General features: G+C 36.0%; 3 protein-coding genes across 7 annotated transcripts; 1 reads left to right on the forward strand and 2 right to left on the reverse strand.

Annotated features, from left to right (window-relative positions):
- Positions 1-241: 241 nt before the first annotated feature.
- On the reverse strand, positions 242-7,329 carry LOC122282739 (B3 domain-containing protein Os02g0598200-like). Of its 5 annotated transcripts, none has more exons than XM_043094743.1 (6): positions 6,955-7,328; positions 4,888-5,052; positions 2,581-3,568; positions 2,310-2,477; positions 1,835-2,001; positions 242-749 (listed from the first exon to the last, which is right to left on the reverse strand). In XM_043094743.1, the coding sequence occupies exons 2-6, from the start codon at positions 5,020-5,022 to the stop codon at positions 501-503; spliced, it is 1,707 nt and encodes a 568-aa protein (XP_042950677.1). In that variant the 5' UTR covers positions 5,023-5,052; positions 6,955-7,328; the 3' UTR covers positions 242-500. The 5 variants fall into 5 exon arrangements, with proteins under 5 accessions (XP_042950677.1, XP_042950676.1, XP_042950675.1 ...); XM_043094742.1 differs by having other exon boundaries at positions 4,888-5,730; XM_043094741.1 differs by having other exon boundaries at positions 4,888-5,060; positions 6,955-7,327.
- A 1,256-nt stretch (positions 7,330-8,585) lies between these two features.
- Positions 8,586-11,511, forward strand: LOC122282744 (E3 ubiquitin-protein ligase AIRP2-like). The gene is made up of 5 exons (XM_043094751.1): positions 8,586-9,009; positions 9,874-10,036; positions 10,196-10,262; positions 10,750-10,984; positions 11,108-11,511. Exons 1-5 carry the CDS (start codon positions 8,918-8,920, stop codon positions 11,316-11,318), a joined length of 768 nt encoding a protein of 255 aa, XP_042950685.1. The 5' UTR covers positions 8,586-8,917; the 3' UTR covers positions 11,319-11,511.
- A 1,687-nt stretch (positions 11,512-13,198) lies between these two features.
- LOC122282742 (GDSL esterase/lipase At3g48460) lies at positions 13,199-15,315 on the reverse strand. Its single transcript, XM_043094748.1, has 2 exons — positions 14,579-15,315; positions 13,199-13,829 (listed from the first exon to the last, which is right to left on the reverse strand). The coding sequence occupies exons 1-2, from the start codon at positions 15,227-15,229 to the stop codon at positions 13,326-13,328; spliced, it is 1,155 nt and encodes a 384-aa protein (XP_042950682.1). The 5' UTR covers positions 15,230-15,315; the 3' UTR covers positions 13,199-13,325.
- Between the last annotated feature and the right edge of the window lie 244 nt (positions 15,316-15,559).

The raw sequence follows: 15,559 nt of genomic DNA on the forward strand, positions 1-15,559 counted from the left end.
GACTTTGACTCGGCTACTTGGCATTTTTCTCACCAAGGTAGCAAATTTATAAAGTATACTGTTTTTTTTTTTTTTTTATGCAAGTTTGATCAGAAAAACAGGAAAAATACCATTTATCATCGTCCTTGATTTGGTATTAAAATGATTGAAAACTAAGTATTATTTTTTATTTATTCATCAATTATTTGATGTCACGTTAAAAAATAATTGCTATGGAAAAACAACCTGATCATGAAGGCTATTGAGGTTTTACTAAAATATTGCATCGTAAATTGAGCTTTTGCTCCGGACGCATCATAGAAAGACCTGAGAAACGTATACACAAGATCCATTTACATCAAAGGTAAGGCTACCTCATATATGACTGGTGCACTAAACATTGATCAAATTCTGGATTCAAGCATTCCCAAAACACGTTTCTAATTACCAGAGTTCCTCACAAAATAGTCTCCATTTATACAGAATATGATGAGGCCTGAATTAAGCAACTCCAGCTTTCTTTACTTTCGGGTAATACGGACACCATATATACCCTCCGAGGCCCTCTCAATCCCAAAAACACACTCATCTCCAGGTTGAATGCCATTCGCCTTGCTAAAAGCTTCCCATCCACTCGTCAAAATTGTGAAACCAGACCTCTCATGGTAGAGGACTGGCCATAATCTCATTGCTGGATCTCGCAGGAACACAACCCTCCTTTCCATTCTTGCTTTTCCATGATAAGAAGATGGCAGACATGTGGGCAACTCCTGCATTGAAGGAGGTGAAAGAAGTCAGAATGGAGAAAAAAATCCAACCCCAACTCCCATGTAGCAAATCACGTTCTCATATGGTTGAGGAACCGAAGTCAAGCACAACTCATCTACTAGAACAATCAAGCTAATCAGGAAATGCAATAAATCCCAACTCATCCCCTGACTCACATGAACATTCAACATTTCCTCACTTTACATTCAAACTAGTCATTAATGGTCGGCTTCATTTATACACTTTCAGCGTGTTGAACTTGGTTAATGGGGAGTTTCGGGGAAGACCTGTAAAACAAGGTAAAAGGACTAGGTCACTCCTATCCCTTCATTTATAAGAGTTTTTCTATTTGCAAGTTGGTGTGGAATGTGAATATTCTACACCATTTACATGGCAAGTTTTGATTTGTGAGAAATTTGACTCTTGAACTCCTCTTGTAAATCAAATCATACCAAGTCAACAATGAGGAGGGTGTATTTTTCACACTGGCCTAAATTTTTCCATTTATAAATGTAAACTATTTTATTTTCAATTATTATGCCAAATCAATTTATACTTGATATAACTTAAATCAGTAATAAGACACTTTTTTTTTTTTTTTTGATAAATAGTAATAAAACACACAATACACAAACAAATATAAATACATTTGTACATATATCTTAAACTAAATACTACTCTATAAATAAACAAATACATCCACAGACACAGACTCTACAATCAATGCTATGGAATAAAATCTAGTTTTTAAATCTTCCAAATTAATTTCGAGATACTGTGCCACCAAATAAGTGGTTTGAAAATTTCATTTATCCATTACATGGTTCTGTCAAACTAGTATAAGGAATAACATAAAAGCATACAATTGCATGGTGCACTCTCATCAGCAAATCTAATGACATTACTAAGGAATTAATAACCACATCACTACTGCACCATGAAACAATATTGTTGATTGAGAGAAAATTTTGGTTGATATTAAAGACTGCAAAAAATAATTTCTTCTTTTAAAAGTAAAATAAAGTTTTATTGAATAAAATACAAGACCCCAAAAGATTCTAACTAAATAGGCTAAGGAATAACGTACAAGAAAAGATTGGCTTTCTTTGGCCACCAAACAGGAGAGACTGGCTGTATATGTTGAGGAAGTTCCAACTGAGTCAACGTGTTCAACTTTCGCCCCTCGATATTTCTCACTTGCAATCATATCAGAACTTGGACTGTGAACTTGATCGATCATCTTTGAATCATTCCCTGCATTTGAAACAAAAAAGAAAGGGATGGGCATGCTAATACATACACTTAGCTTTAAAACAGGCAGTGACTGCTTAATTAACAATAATGAAACTTGAGTCCTTGACCACATGTTTCTTGAATTATCTTCTAATGACTGCATAAATCTGAAGTCATGCAGAGGCACTTCTTAAATTATTTGATATTTCCATCAATTTCACTGTTAAACGTAGCAATTAATTGGTTTACATATCAAACAGAATCTATTGAATGACCACCATTAACATTGCCCCAATAAGCATGGTTAGAATACAGCAATTGTTAAGTACACAAACGAGTCTGACAGTCACGCATGTCAGAGGTAACGGGAACATCCACGAGCTCAGACATCCCATTAAATTCCTGTTTAGCACTTGAAAAACCGTCAATGAGTGAAGTATTCTCCTTAGGAGACAGGGCCACCTGATTGTTTTCTGACATTGACTCTGAGAGGTCTCCTAGTACAAAACAAATAAAATGAAGGAACGGAGCATAAATGAAACAATAAAACAAGCATGAACGCAATAAATCTCCACAAGAGAACAATTAGAAGCGACTAACTTGATACTGCAGCACCTGATCCCTCTGCAATTTGGCACTTTGTAATTCCTTTAATTGGTACGTCAGAGATGTTCTCCTTGTTTCCTTCAAGTCTTATGGCAGATGTGGTCAAGAGATGCCCAGATGTCCTATTTTTGCAAGAATTGTTACCAGAAGCGGATGCCTTCTTACTAATTTCTTCGGAGCAATGACTTTTCTCAATCGTTTCAAAGTCCAAAGCATCTGTAGTTGCTACTCCACTCACTATCCCTTTGGCCACTGGGTCTTTGACAACAAAGCAGGTTTTCATTTGAGAGTTTAGTGATATATCAGTATCATAAGGAAACCTTCCATCTTTGACTGCAGATTTGCTGGTAACATCAGCACCTGAGTTGTTCCACGTTTCAAAGTTAAACAAGTCAAACACAGGATTTCTGTCATATCCTTGGTTGTCTTGCAAGTCTCGGTTGATTAGGTAAAATGGCTCTTCAATATATTCTGCTTTGGCCAAATGTTTGGCCCCTCCATTGCTACTATCACAATGCAGCATGTCTTCAGGGGCTCTTGGTATTGCTTCCACATCATTTGGTTCACATTGGCTTTGATGTAATACTGCTTCTGACAAAGACATAGCAGAGGTGCTTGAAGCTTGGTTATTCATCGAACCTTCATTTCTGTGGCATTGGTCATGTTTGGCAGCTAAATTCCCATTCCCATTAATCCTAGCTCTTTTCTTCACATTACTGTTCTCAGGAAAATCTATTTTTTCACACCCAGTTGTATTGAAAATCTTAACAACAAAGCCTGATCCCATAACATAATTGAACACCAAAAAATTTCCAACCTCCAGCCCATGGTCTAATGCGAAGGAACCCCATCCTCGGTCAAAAGCGAGTGAACCATTAAGATTTGATAATGCTACATTCCATTGCTGCCCACTCGAGTCCTCAAGAAAGGTTTCTTGATCAACCAATGATGATACCGTAGCAGCAAACTTTGGAGGCAAAAACTGCAATGAAATGATAGCTTAGAAAGGACATAAAAGTAGTTCATTGGAGTAAAGAAGACAAAGTTCTAAAGCATGTCAGAGTCTCAGAGAAGCCTGTTTAGACCCCACATCAATTTTAGGGAAATAAATAAATAAAGGCATATGCTATAGAAAACATATCAAAAGTTAAGTCTGTATGAATAAAGGTTCTTGCATTTTTGCATTAGTAATCATGCTTTTGAAAGCACTGTAGTCCTTTAGACAGAAAGGAAGGTGGAGTTCAAGCATTGTACCCAAATTACTGACAGAAATACTTACCTTCAACCCAAATCCAGAGAACAAACTAAAAAAATGAAAAAAAAAAACACAAATATACAGTATGATGCACTTGGAATAAAGGATATATAAAGTAAAATGAAAATAAAGTACCTTGCTGCCTTAGAAAAATGACAGTTAGGGAAAAAAAGGTTGGCTCCTCGCAACTCGAAGAGAAGAAAGGGAGAGAGGGCAGGGAGTTAGTGGCTATCAAGTCAATAGGATCAGACCCACAAAGTTACTGGATGGGATAAACCTCACCATAGAACAACCCAATAAGGAACTTATCATAGAAAGTTTTGATTTTTGATTGGCACCAGGTGCCCGGATCAAAGACCCAACTAATATTGGGGGTGCACAGGCCCTCAGCAAGAAATTTTCCGTCAGTGCACCCCTGGTAATTCAAGGGGAAATACCCCCAACTCAATGGCCTCTAAAAGTTGTTTGCATCCAAAGGTTTGAACCTTAGATCTGGAGGGAGCATACCACCAAGACCAACACTCTTTACCACTTGAGCCAACCCTTAGAGGTAAAAGGTTTATTATCATAGAACGTTAGGAGTGTATTAGATTGGACCGCATTCATGGGAATAATGGATTATCTTAATCACATCGAGAACTTTAAATGCAGCAAGACAGGCCTCTCTCGTATAAAAATTATGATTCTTAGTTTCAAGCAGCTGTCAAAACAAATCAAAATTTCAGACAAGGATCAAACAATAGAATGAAAGAATCCACGATATATAGACACAAACAGCACAGTAAAAGCAATAATAAGCTTATAGAGTGGCTCATATGGAGGAAAAAACCCAAATGCTACTGTACCAAGACTTTCAAAAACTGATCATCAATCATGACTGGAAAGAACACTATTAAGTATGCTGCAGGTCAGTCATAGTAACCCTTCAAAAAAATGCAAGCAGCACAATGAAAGCAAGCATACTCATGCTGTAATGAAGATAAAAGCGAAAGCAATTAACATATACAGTGGCTTAGATAGAGGAAAATAACCAAATGCTACCATACCAAGACTTTTGAAAACTGATCACCAATCATGACTTTGAAAAAAGCAGTAGCTCCACTCATTGAGTTTTTCTTCCTCTGATGAACCAGCAAACATTTCTGGGTGCACTCCTTACAAGCTTCTGCCTTGCAACACATTGCCGCCTACTTTCCTGGCCACTTGCTCCACTGAAAAACTTATTTTGTTTCAACAAGGAAAGAAAATTGATTAGGAAGAAGGGAAACACAAACCAAGAAATCCTCACCAAGGAAAATTTGGAAAATTGATATGAGGATAAGCCTTAAGTGGCATATTGGCAATCATGCAACCCTAGTTAACATGAACATAGATTACAGAATTGACAGACCAGGGAATCTATTTAATATAAGTAACCAGCTTATGATACCAGTAGATTGCATCTTGAAAAGACCACATTAGCGTATTTCTAGGCCCCAATCTCTAACACTTCCCAAAGGTAGAACTTCATGCTTTTTTTTATTGGTAAACAATATTTTATTGATCATAAGAATAGGCAAGAGCCAAGTACACGGGACATATACAAGAGCAATGCTCCAATGCCTATGCATGATATTATGGTGATACAAGAATTTCATGAATGTTCATGCCATTAAAATCAATTACAATTGACCAATGGAACATAAGTGTTAAAAAAAGAAAGTTCTAAGCTCATCCATTGAATGCTCAAGATCTTCAAAGCTTCTCTCATTCCTCTCCCTCAAAAGACACCCCCATCGGCAAATTGGAACCATCTTCCAAATTGCTGCAATTTAGGAAGTTCCCTCAAGGCCTCTCCATGAAGCTAGGAGATCGATCAGCCTTCTTGGCATCACTCAAGCTAAACCCACCTAAGCAAAGAATTCATTCCATAAGGTCATAGCAATCTCACAATAAATTAGTAGATGATCAATGGACTTCCCCCCACAACACCCCCCCCCCCTTTTTTGGCACAGACAACAACAATCCATGACAATGATTTAAGTTGTCTAACATGAGGATTCCTCAAGGAAGCTGTCCATACAAAGAATGTTGCCTTTAGGGGGGGCAGCTCATAGGTTTTTTATCGATTGATACTTCTGAACCTATGAAGGATTGACCCCATGAGCTGACCGTCTTCCACTTTTATAAAAGAGAGGCAGATGCCATTTGATCCAACACCATTTACAGGTTATACAAATCAAGCTACCAAGCTAATGAGATGCAGAAATGGATTAAAAAAAAAAAACTAAATGCCATATGGTTCGCGTAGAAAATAAGAAACACATGCTGGCAAAGTATATACTGAATCCGTTCCCAACCATATATTGTCACTGTATGCGATGTGTAGCATGTGTCCCAACTAAGGAGGGGAAGAAGAGCGTATGCAAATAGAGATCAGTGACAGAGCATTATCAGTTCTGTCGTGTAGAGACTTCCTATGCTTCAAAGATATTAATAACAGTGCCTTACTACCATTGCAAGGGGCTGAATTTTTTGTAAGCTACACTGCAGTTGAATATGATAAATAATCACTACATGAATCACAATTCCACCATCAAATAACAAATAAAAGGCAAAAAGTTTGATGCTTTCCACATAATACCTGCAAAGTTCAAGTTCTAAAACCTACTTAAGACTTTTGCAACTATAAAATACCAGCAGACAAAACCAAAAGTCAATGCATTAAGATACTCTACCTCATGGACCAGAGAGAGTTTATCACCTAAACAGTACCAAAAAGAATAAAAGCTCAAACTCGATTAAAAAAATATTAATCCAGTTTAAAGAGACATTCTTTCACAAAAAAGGCAAATTTAAACGCCCTATGTTATATTGTAATCTTGGGAAATAATATGTGCATTACAGAAAAATGAAACTTGGGTTTAAAGTCGCGCCCTTTGTGATTGTGACCGACTCTAGTCGATTTTCAGAGTCCAACAACGAACCACATGAACTAATTTTAAGCACATTTCCGCTATAAAGCCTAAGAATATGATTGATGAAACGCTCGACTTCACGCCAAATTTTTTAGTTGAAACCCCAATCAGACGATAAAGAAAGAACAAAAGAAAACAAGAAGCAGATGTGATTACTTCAATTGCTCTCGGGGTATGCAGGAATCGCTCTTCTGCTTCGTTTACGTGAAAGCGTCTGTTGGAATTACACTAAGGAGGCCCCCATGCCAATTCCCAAAAGACACTCGAGTTGAGTTTCGACTCTGTAGCTTTCAAGGTTTCCTTTTATGGCGGGATTTTTTTCCCCGCACCGTTCTCGTTTATTTTCACTTTGTAACAAAATATTTTGTAAATTTTCAATGAATAAAGGTTTCCTCTTCGATCACTGCCATTGATTTTCCAATGAAATGAAGAGACAGGAAGATGGATGGAAAAGATTGATAAGCTTTTGGGTTCCGTTCACTTATTCAACATCTACGTCGATCGTCGATTGTCAATTGTCAGAGCATTGGCATTCAATATAAAGAAAAAATTACGCCTCATTTCCTCTTAAAACTGCTGCATTGTAATAATCAAAAGAGAGTCGTATTTGGTATCATACTGTTCGTAAGCAAATAATTATTTTAAAAAAATATTTTAGTTACAAAAAAAAATTATATAATAATAAATTTATAAATTGATATAGGTTAAATTATAAAATTATTTTTATTATAAAATAAATTTAATTAATTCTTTAAAATTACATCAATTTATAGATTTACTTTATATAATCTGTTTTTATATATAATAATTTTTATTATTTTATTTTAAATATGGCTTCCTCTAGGCTCCAACTGCTCCAATTTCATTCTCCTCTGGATCTGCTTTCGGTTCTAAAAATATTATTGATTATTAATTAATATATAATTAGTATAATTACAAAATATTAAAAAATATATTATTAAAAAAATAATATTTTATTATTATTTTAACTAATAGATAGACGATTGGTTATATCTCAAATGATAAAAACAAAAAGTAAATAATGTGCTTTTAGACAAATTTTACTTTTACCTTTTCTAGATATTTTCAATGCTCTCAGGGAAGAAACAAGAATAAGAAGATTTTCAACTAGCAATACATTGAGATTCATCAGGCAAATTGGCTGATTAGATCACCCAAAGTCTATCAAATAAACAACCAAATTCAAAACTTTAATATTTATTCAAGTCAAAAGACCAACATGAAATTTGAAAATTATGAACTCAAAGCTCATTACCAAAGGCTCAAAGCTCATGACCAAAGGTTATACTGGGCTAGGCTATTCTTGGAGTAATAAAGTTTTGTTTATTATAAATAAATAAATAAATAAACTCATGATCACAGGCCTGAGAATAAAAAAAATGATTGACTGTATCATTTTTATTTAATATAATATAGTTAATTATATTAATAAAATATATAAAAAAAATACGTAAAAGTGATTATATATAAAATTTTTATTACTGTAATTAAATAAAAAGATTATTATTATTTTTTTTTTATCATATGGAAAATATAATGACGGCATAATTTTGTAGAATTTGAGGGTTGTAAATTACGATAGGAGTGTTACAGTCGGATTCAGAATACAATGTTTTGATTGCAAGGATATAACGACTTTTCCAAAGCAAACATTAAAAGCAGTCAAAGGGCAACGTTTGAAAGTCAAAAACAAATCAAACTTAATTTTGATGGGGTAAATACAATAAATACGGAAAAATGTAACGAACAAAGAATCAAATTTCAAATAAAAACAAAAGAATAAGAACAAAGTCTCTGTCTTTCTGATGTATGTTTGATGAAGGTTAGGTTTTGATAACAGGCTGCTGCTACACCCAACCCTACACACACCTTCTCGGACACTCCTTCAAAGACCTTTCTTTGGGTTGGGGTCTCTTTTGTTAGTTCAAACGTCCAATAATTACCCTTTAGTGCTTGTGGTACACGGGACCCACCACTTTCTGGGTTTCTCTCTCTGTGTTCATCTTTCACCTTCCCTGCTGCTTTCATATATCCCAAAATCCTAACAAGGATTGGAGGCCTTAGTGAGAGAAAAGGAGTGGAACAAAGAGTGGTCGAAATGTTTGATAGCTATCATCAACTTGCTGCTAAACCCTCTTATCAAGATTCCCTTAAGGTTCTGGAGGCTGATATTCAGCATGCCAATATGCTGTAAGTTCTCTCTCTCTCTCTCTCTACCGGTGGTTTCTTAGTTCGATTTGCAATTGGGGCTTGTTCTGGGTGCTAATAAGATATTGTGGTTTGATGTTGGTTCAATCTTCCATTAGATGTTTCTTTTTATTTTTCTTTTTCCTAATCTTCCGTTAGATGTTACTTATATATATATATATATTAAAAAAACACCCTACATCATCGAGGCTGACACTTTGAGAAGATCGGATAATCCGGAAATCATTAATAGGTTACATTTTAATAGATTTTTTTGGCCCCTTCTTTCCTTTCGTTTTGGACTTTCTTTTTCCCCTTTTCTTAGTGATACGGAATTTCTGCACACATTTAATGCATTTTTGGATCAAAATTGAGTCAATTTGAGTATACGTCGAATGTGTGTCTCATGCCTGTTCATTATGCCTATTAGCCATTCTTTTTGTGTTGTGTGAATTTTCGGATTTCAACCTTTATGAAAATAACTGGCATGCCTACAAGAAAAAGTTTAATTCTTCTGTTTACTATTGGGAAGAAGGTTTGGCTCCGCTTTGATTTATTGTAAATTATTTTCTTTCTGGTCACAAGTGGTTGGTCTCCGTAGACAGTGGTTTAGGTCTGCAAAAACCTGTGATGGCAATTGCTGCATGTAGTCCCAAACCCATTTCACATTCAAAAGTTGTATCATGAAGAAGGTGGAAATCATGAACTCATTTCTTCTTTTCATTGTGCAGATTTATTGTTCTTTGTTATGATACTATTCTGAATTTGCAATTGATCCCAATAATACATTATTGAATTAGTAGACCAAGATATGGTTGGTCAATTAGCATGGTCTTTTGATTTATTTGAATTTCATTATTAATGCAGGGCAGCTTCTATTCCAAGAGGCAAAGGTGGTGCCTGCCTTCAAATGAAATTGGTCTACAATCATTTGGCACCCATTTTACTGTTTTTGCTTCAGTGGATGGATTGCTCATGTACTTGTCTACTTTCAAGTTATTTAAACCTTTTTCACATAATTGTATATAAGGTTAATTTCCACTTCCCTGTTTATGCATTACTACTGCCAATTAGATGGTTCTATGTACATACACACACGCTTGTGTATAAATATATATATATATATATATGATGTAAATTTTGTTTTCTTTCCTTAAATTTTGTGTATATTTTTAAACCATTTTTTTAGGTGCGCTCTGATGGGAAGCCAAATATCTCTTCATGTGGAAGGAGAGCTACCGTTACAGAATTCTACGGTATGTAAATTATATTCAATTCCTTTTCCTTTTTCTACCATGATTTGTAATAAGGGGGTATATGCAAAGCATACATGGTAAGAAACTGCTGCTTTTGTCTGCAAAAATTTGAATTAGTTCTTTTTTACTGTCACATTTACCAGCATCCTTAAGGATTTCTTTGAATTTATACAAGGGTTGCAACCCCTGTCCGTTTTAATATATTGTATCACTTAAAAAATTTCAAGAATTTATAATTGAACCTTTGTATTAGTTTGATGTTATGATATGAGTTCTTTTGTTCTTACAATTGATGTTTCTTCCAAATTGTTCGTTTCAAATAGACCTATGTGCTTTTAGAAATTACGTGTGAATTTTTTAGAATGATTTTAATATTATTATGCAGTTTTTTTTACCACTTATAAAGGGAATTGCATAATCTTCCTGAGCAGACTTCTTTCTTCACTTTATCTCTTGTTAATGATGCATCCGTGACCTGTAACTGCAGCTGTTATATTACCATCTCTTCAGCGTCTCAATGGCGACTTGTCAGAGTTGGATGTTACTCGAGAGGAAGTTAGCTCCATTCAGATGGTAGTCAGGAAGAAATTGGAAAAGAAGAGAAAGATTCCAGATGTCGACTTGGAGAGAGAAGATGAGTGTGGGATCTGCTTGGAGTCCTGCACGAAAATGGTTGTGCCAAACTGCTGCCATGCCATGTGCATCAACTGTTACCGTGACTGGTATTTATGATCTTATAACTTTCATCCTCATTTCCAATTAGCTCCACGTTGATTTGTGATGACAAAAAGAAGCCCTAATTATTAACAGTTGGTACCTTTGCTTTTCTTTTCTATATGTTATAGGAACACAAGGTCTGAATCTTGCCCATTTTGCCGTGGAAGTATAAAGAGAGTGAATTCAGCGGACTTGTGGGTTCTGACATGCAGTAGCGATGTGGTTGACACTCAAACTGTGTTAAAGGAGGATATGTTGCGCTTCAATCTTTACATAAAGAACCTACCTAGGGATATCCCAGATGCTCTGTTCTTAATGTACTATGAGTACTTATTTTAATCTGAAAGGCAGGAAGAATGATGCACAGAAAGAGAAAAAAAAACTGTTGACCACCACCTGTAAAGTGCCCGGTGAGATTTTCACATCGAAAAGTTTATTCAACTTGATATTTGAGTAGAACAGTGTACATCCTTTGTATAAAGATCCAATAATTTTCGAAATCGCACTTCTTCCAGCAAGAGGATTAAGCGTTTGATGCTGTCTCTTGTGATTTCTGGCATTATATACTTATTTGCATGGCAAAAATGTTCTGACCTAATCTCACTTCTTGTTTAATGTTTGATGGTCAAATGATCTTTGCAAGTAGAGCCCCACTTCATCACACAAGCAGGAACCAGCTTGTTAAAGTGCGAGGCATGTAGTTTAAAATTGTAAACTGAATCGAGTAGAAATACAGGTAAGCAGCATAATCTGTTTTTATTTTTCCTTTGTTTCTCTTCCTTGTGGGGGAAGCCCGTGTGTGCTTCATCTTGCTTAAGGGCAGAAAATGGTACGGGAAGCATTTTCTCCGTTTGGAGGGAGAGTAGACCGCAACTACCTTAGGGGCATAAAAATGGTGCAGAATATGCTGCAAACGGGATAAAAAGAAAGAGTAATGGTAGTGCTTTAAGATATAGAAAGACGATCCTTCCCGTAAAGATTAACCACGAGAGACATCGATGGAGATCGGTTTGTTAGATTTAGATATGTTTCAATCGTGCAGATAACCATTCATAATGGCCCCATGTACTGCAAAGGCAAGATCTATGGTCCCGCTGCCTCTCGCGCTGCATTCTGATAGAATAGCAGTCTTGTTCGTGTGGTATATATTTTGAAGACGAGAACATATACTTTCTATATTATTCCTAGAAAATGGATTTGTTGTGGTAATCAAGGCAAAAGAATTATTATTTTGAAAAATCCATCTCAATTCATTTCATCTCATCTAATTATTATAATATTTTTAAATTTTTACACAAAATAAAATAAATAATTTAATTTTTTCAAAATTCAAAACAAAAATAATATTAAAATATATATTATAATAATATTTTATTCAATTTTTAATTTTAATCTCAACTCATTTCACTTCATCTTTAAAAACAAACGAGGCTTAAAGGTACTAGAAGGAAAAATATATATATTCATATTTAAAAGAGAAGGTTGAAAGAAAGTAGTTGAGAAGTTTTACATCACAGCCTACAAACTTCTCGCAATTCTTGTGGAAACAATATTACCATCCAAGCTGGATGATAGCACTTTGAGGTCAAGTGTCGTCCACCACCCATTTCATTTGGGTGTTATGTGACCCAAGAAAAAACATTTTGCAGAGGTCTACCTAGTTTATAGAACATTGAGGTACCAAGTACAAATTAAGGTTAATAGCTTGATCAGTGGTGGAGTGGTGGTCCCCTTGATGGTAATGGCACAAATGATCTGTCAACCCCATGTTACTTGTCATTATGAATGTAGAGCACCAAACCAATGAAAGTTCAAATTTATAGGTGCTCGCCATAATGGTAAGGGACTGAGAGGGCGATTCCCCAACTACCGATTCTTGGTGTGGTCCTTGTTCCAAGGCCATGTCTACTGTATGTTGTTCTTGTCTTATGCCCAGATAAGTTATTTCCTTGGAGAATTACAGGAGAGGATATCCATTATCCATGCCATCTTATGTTCTTAACAAAATCTTCCCAAATCAACTATTCCTACGGCCACTTACATGTCAATCTTGGATATTGATTTTATTTCCCTATCAATCAACTTAATAAGAAGAATCCATACACATGCATTTAGAACTTGCAGGCTTTCTGATGGCCGATTTAACAAAGCTGCTAGCAGACCATCATGTTACCAATACTTAAATGATCTAACATTCTAAATTTAGGAAGTAATTAATGTGAGCAAAACTTCTGGCATAATATTTATGATGGAATTCAGTCATACATATTTCCAACTACAACCCCAACTTTTGACATCACACAAGAAGCAATAATGTTATTCAACCGGAAAAATGGTAAAAATGGTTCAACCTGCTCTGTGTTTCCTATCCAACAGGTAACTGAAGGGAGGGTGACTAAATGTTCCATTAAGGAACATGTTTGAAACCACCTTGTACATAGCTTCAGTGAGATGAACGCCATCCCAGTTAATGTATTGTGCAGGGTTTTTGCAGGCAGTGGCAGAAGGCGTGCCGCATGTGCTGAAGACGTCAAAGTTGTAGGGTTCCCCAGCTCCACAACAGGCTTTGAACTTCTCCTGGAACCCGTATTTGCTTGGATTCTTCATGACAGTCCGGTAGGCATTCCCGTAATCGGCGTAGGTGATGACAGCATGAGGAAACTGCCTCCTGAGTTGCTGCAACTTTGCCTGGAGGACTAGGTTGTGGGTGTAACTCTGGTTGTTTACGCTCTTCACACATCCTAGATCGTCCCTGTCATCTTCAGTAGCCAGATACATGGCCAGCGGCAGGCACCCCGTTAATGGAAAACCTTGTACCACAACATATTTTGCACCCTTCTTCAGCAATGACTGCAAACCAATAACCTCATGAATTCATGATTGGGTCATTAATTAATCCAAATCATTCATTTTTATTCAGTGATCAAATGTCTATGAAAACGTTAACTAAAGAAGGAAAATGCCACTGTGTAGATGTCTAAGCTACTTCTCTCTTTATCATCTATTTCTTCCTGTTACAATAATAGATTTAAATCGATTTTTGGTAGCCGTTACGTATCATGAAGTGTATACGCGACTTCATATAGCAATGTTAATTAAGCACAGCCTTAAGGCATGCCTTGGCAAAGGACACGCAAAAACTCAAAAGTCTGGCGTTACGAGACGTTTATTGGGGCAAATTTTATTTTTTAACGGCGACTTATCCGCCTCAAAAGGTGCAAATAACTCTCTCTGACTCACTGTCACTGGAGGCTTCTTTCTGAAAATGCCACGATGGTGTAAAATAAAAGGATTAAGAAAAATAAACCATATCACTTTTATTGTAAAATAGATTTAACCATGTCACATAAAATCATATCACTTTTACTTTCATGTAATCTATAACACTTCTCTGCTTTCTGTATAAATAGTCTGAAGCTGTTGATCTTATCTCGTTCATCGGACGTGCTAATAAAATCTAGAAACTGTAGGAATCTATCTAAATAATTACCATGCACAATTAATAGACCTTAAGGCTTTCTAAGTACCATTTGGAAAAAGAAAGAAAAGCAGGCCATTGATTATTCATATACTAGAAGTTGGAAATCCCATGTGTTTACCTGCAAAAAGTGGGTGAAGCTAGCGATTGAAAGTTTTAGGATGGTGTCATCTGGTATGGAAGATCCAACGCAGTATGCATAGTCATTGACTCCGATTTCACCAACCCAGACCAGCGCATCCTCAAATGCTGCTTTGCAATCTGATGTTCCGTTTTTACAGTAACCCCGAGTCTCCAAGAACCTCTCAAACCAAAGGAGCTGGGTTTCGATAGATTCAGGAGTTATGTCGAGGGTGAGGTTGTTCTTCACAAAGAATGAATGCTTTATTGTTGTGGCACCAGCAACAGCAAAATTCACACCGAACGTCGTAGCATTCCCCTGTTTAAGGTTTCGGTAAGGTGGCAAGTAAGGCAAGGACAGAGTTTCCGCCACAAAGTCGATCACCAGCCGGCCATCGGAGTACCGGTTAGTAGGGTGGTGAAAGAAGGTGCTTCCATATGGAGGGTTCGACACGTGGCCAAAACCACTCGGGCCGGTGACGGATTTCGTGTTTCCGGTGTCGGTGAACGAGTCGCCGAAGGCGTAGATCTTCTTGAAGGGACCCGGCGGTTTTGTTACAGTTGCAGCAGAAGATGGAGAAGCGAGGATGAAAATGGTGGTGAAGATGAATAGGTGGTAATAGGAGGAAGGCACGAAGTGATCAGAAGGCATTTTATTTCTTAAGGCTTGATCGAGCGAGCTTATATTTTTGTTTGGCCCTTATATTTGTAGCAAACAGTGGCGTGTATGGTGTATTTGGGGACCTCTTGTATGGTGTATCTATTTATTAGGAGTACTTTACGTACATAAAGTGTAATATAATTATTTAAAAAAAAAGATTTATTTTTAAAAAATTATTATTATTTTCACGTGAATATAATATTTATTTATTTTTTAAAATAATTATATAATATTTACGTACTTACTATTATAAATATTATTTTTCATTTATTAGACTATTTTCAATTTAATCTATCAATAATTCCATTGTATATGCATAGA

The sequence above is a fragment of the Carya illinoinensis genome, chromosome 11, assembly GCF_018687715.1.
Source record: "Carya illinoinensis cultivar Pawnee chromosome 11, C.illinoinensisPawnee_v1, whole genome shotgun sequence".
NCBI lineage: Eukaryota > Viridiplantae > Streptophyta > Magnoliopsida > Fagales > Juglandaceae > Carya > Carya illinoinensis.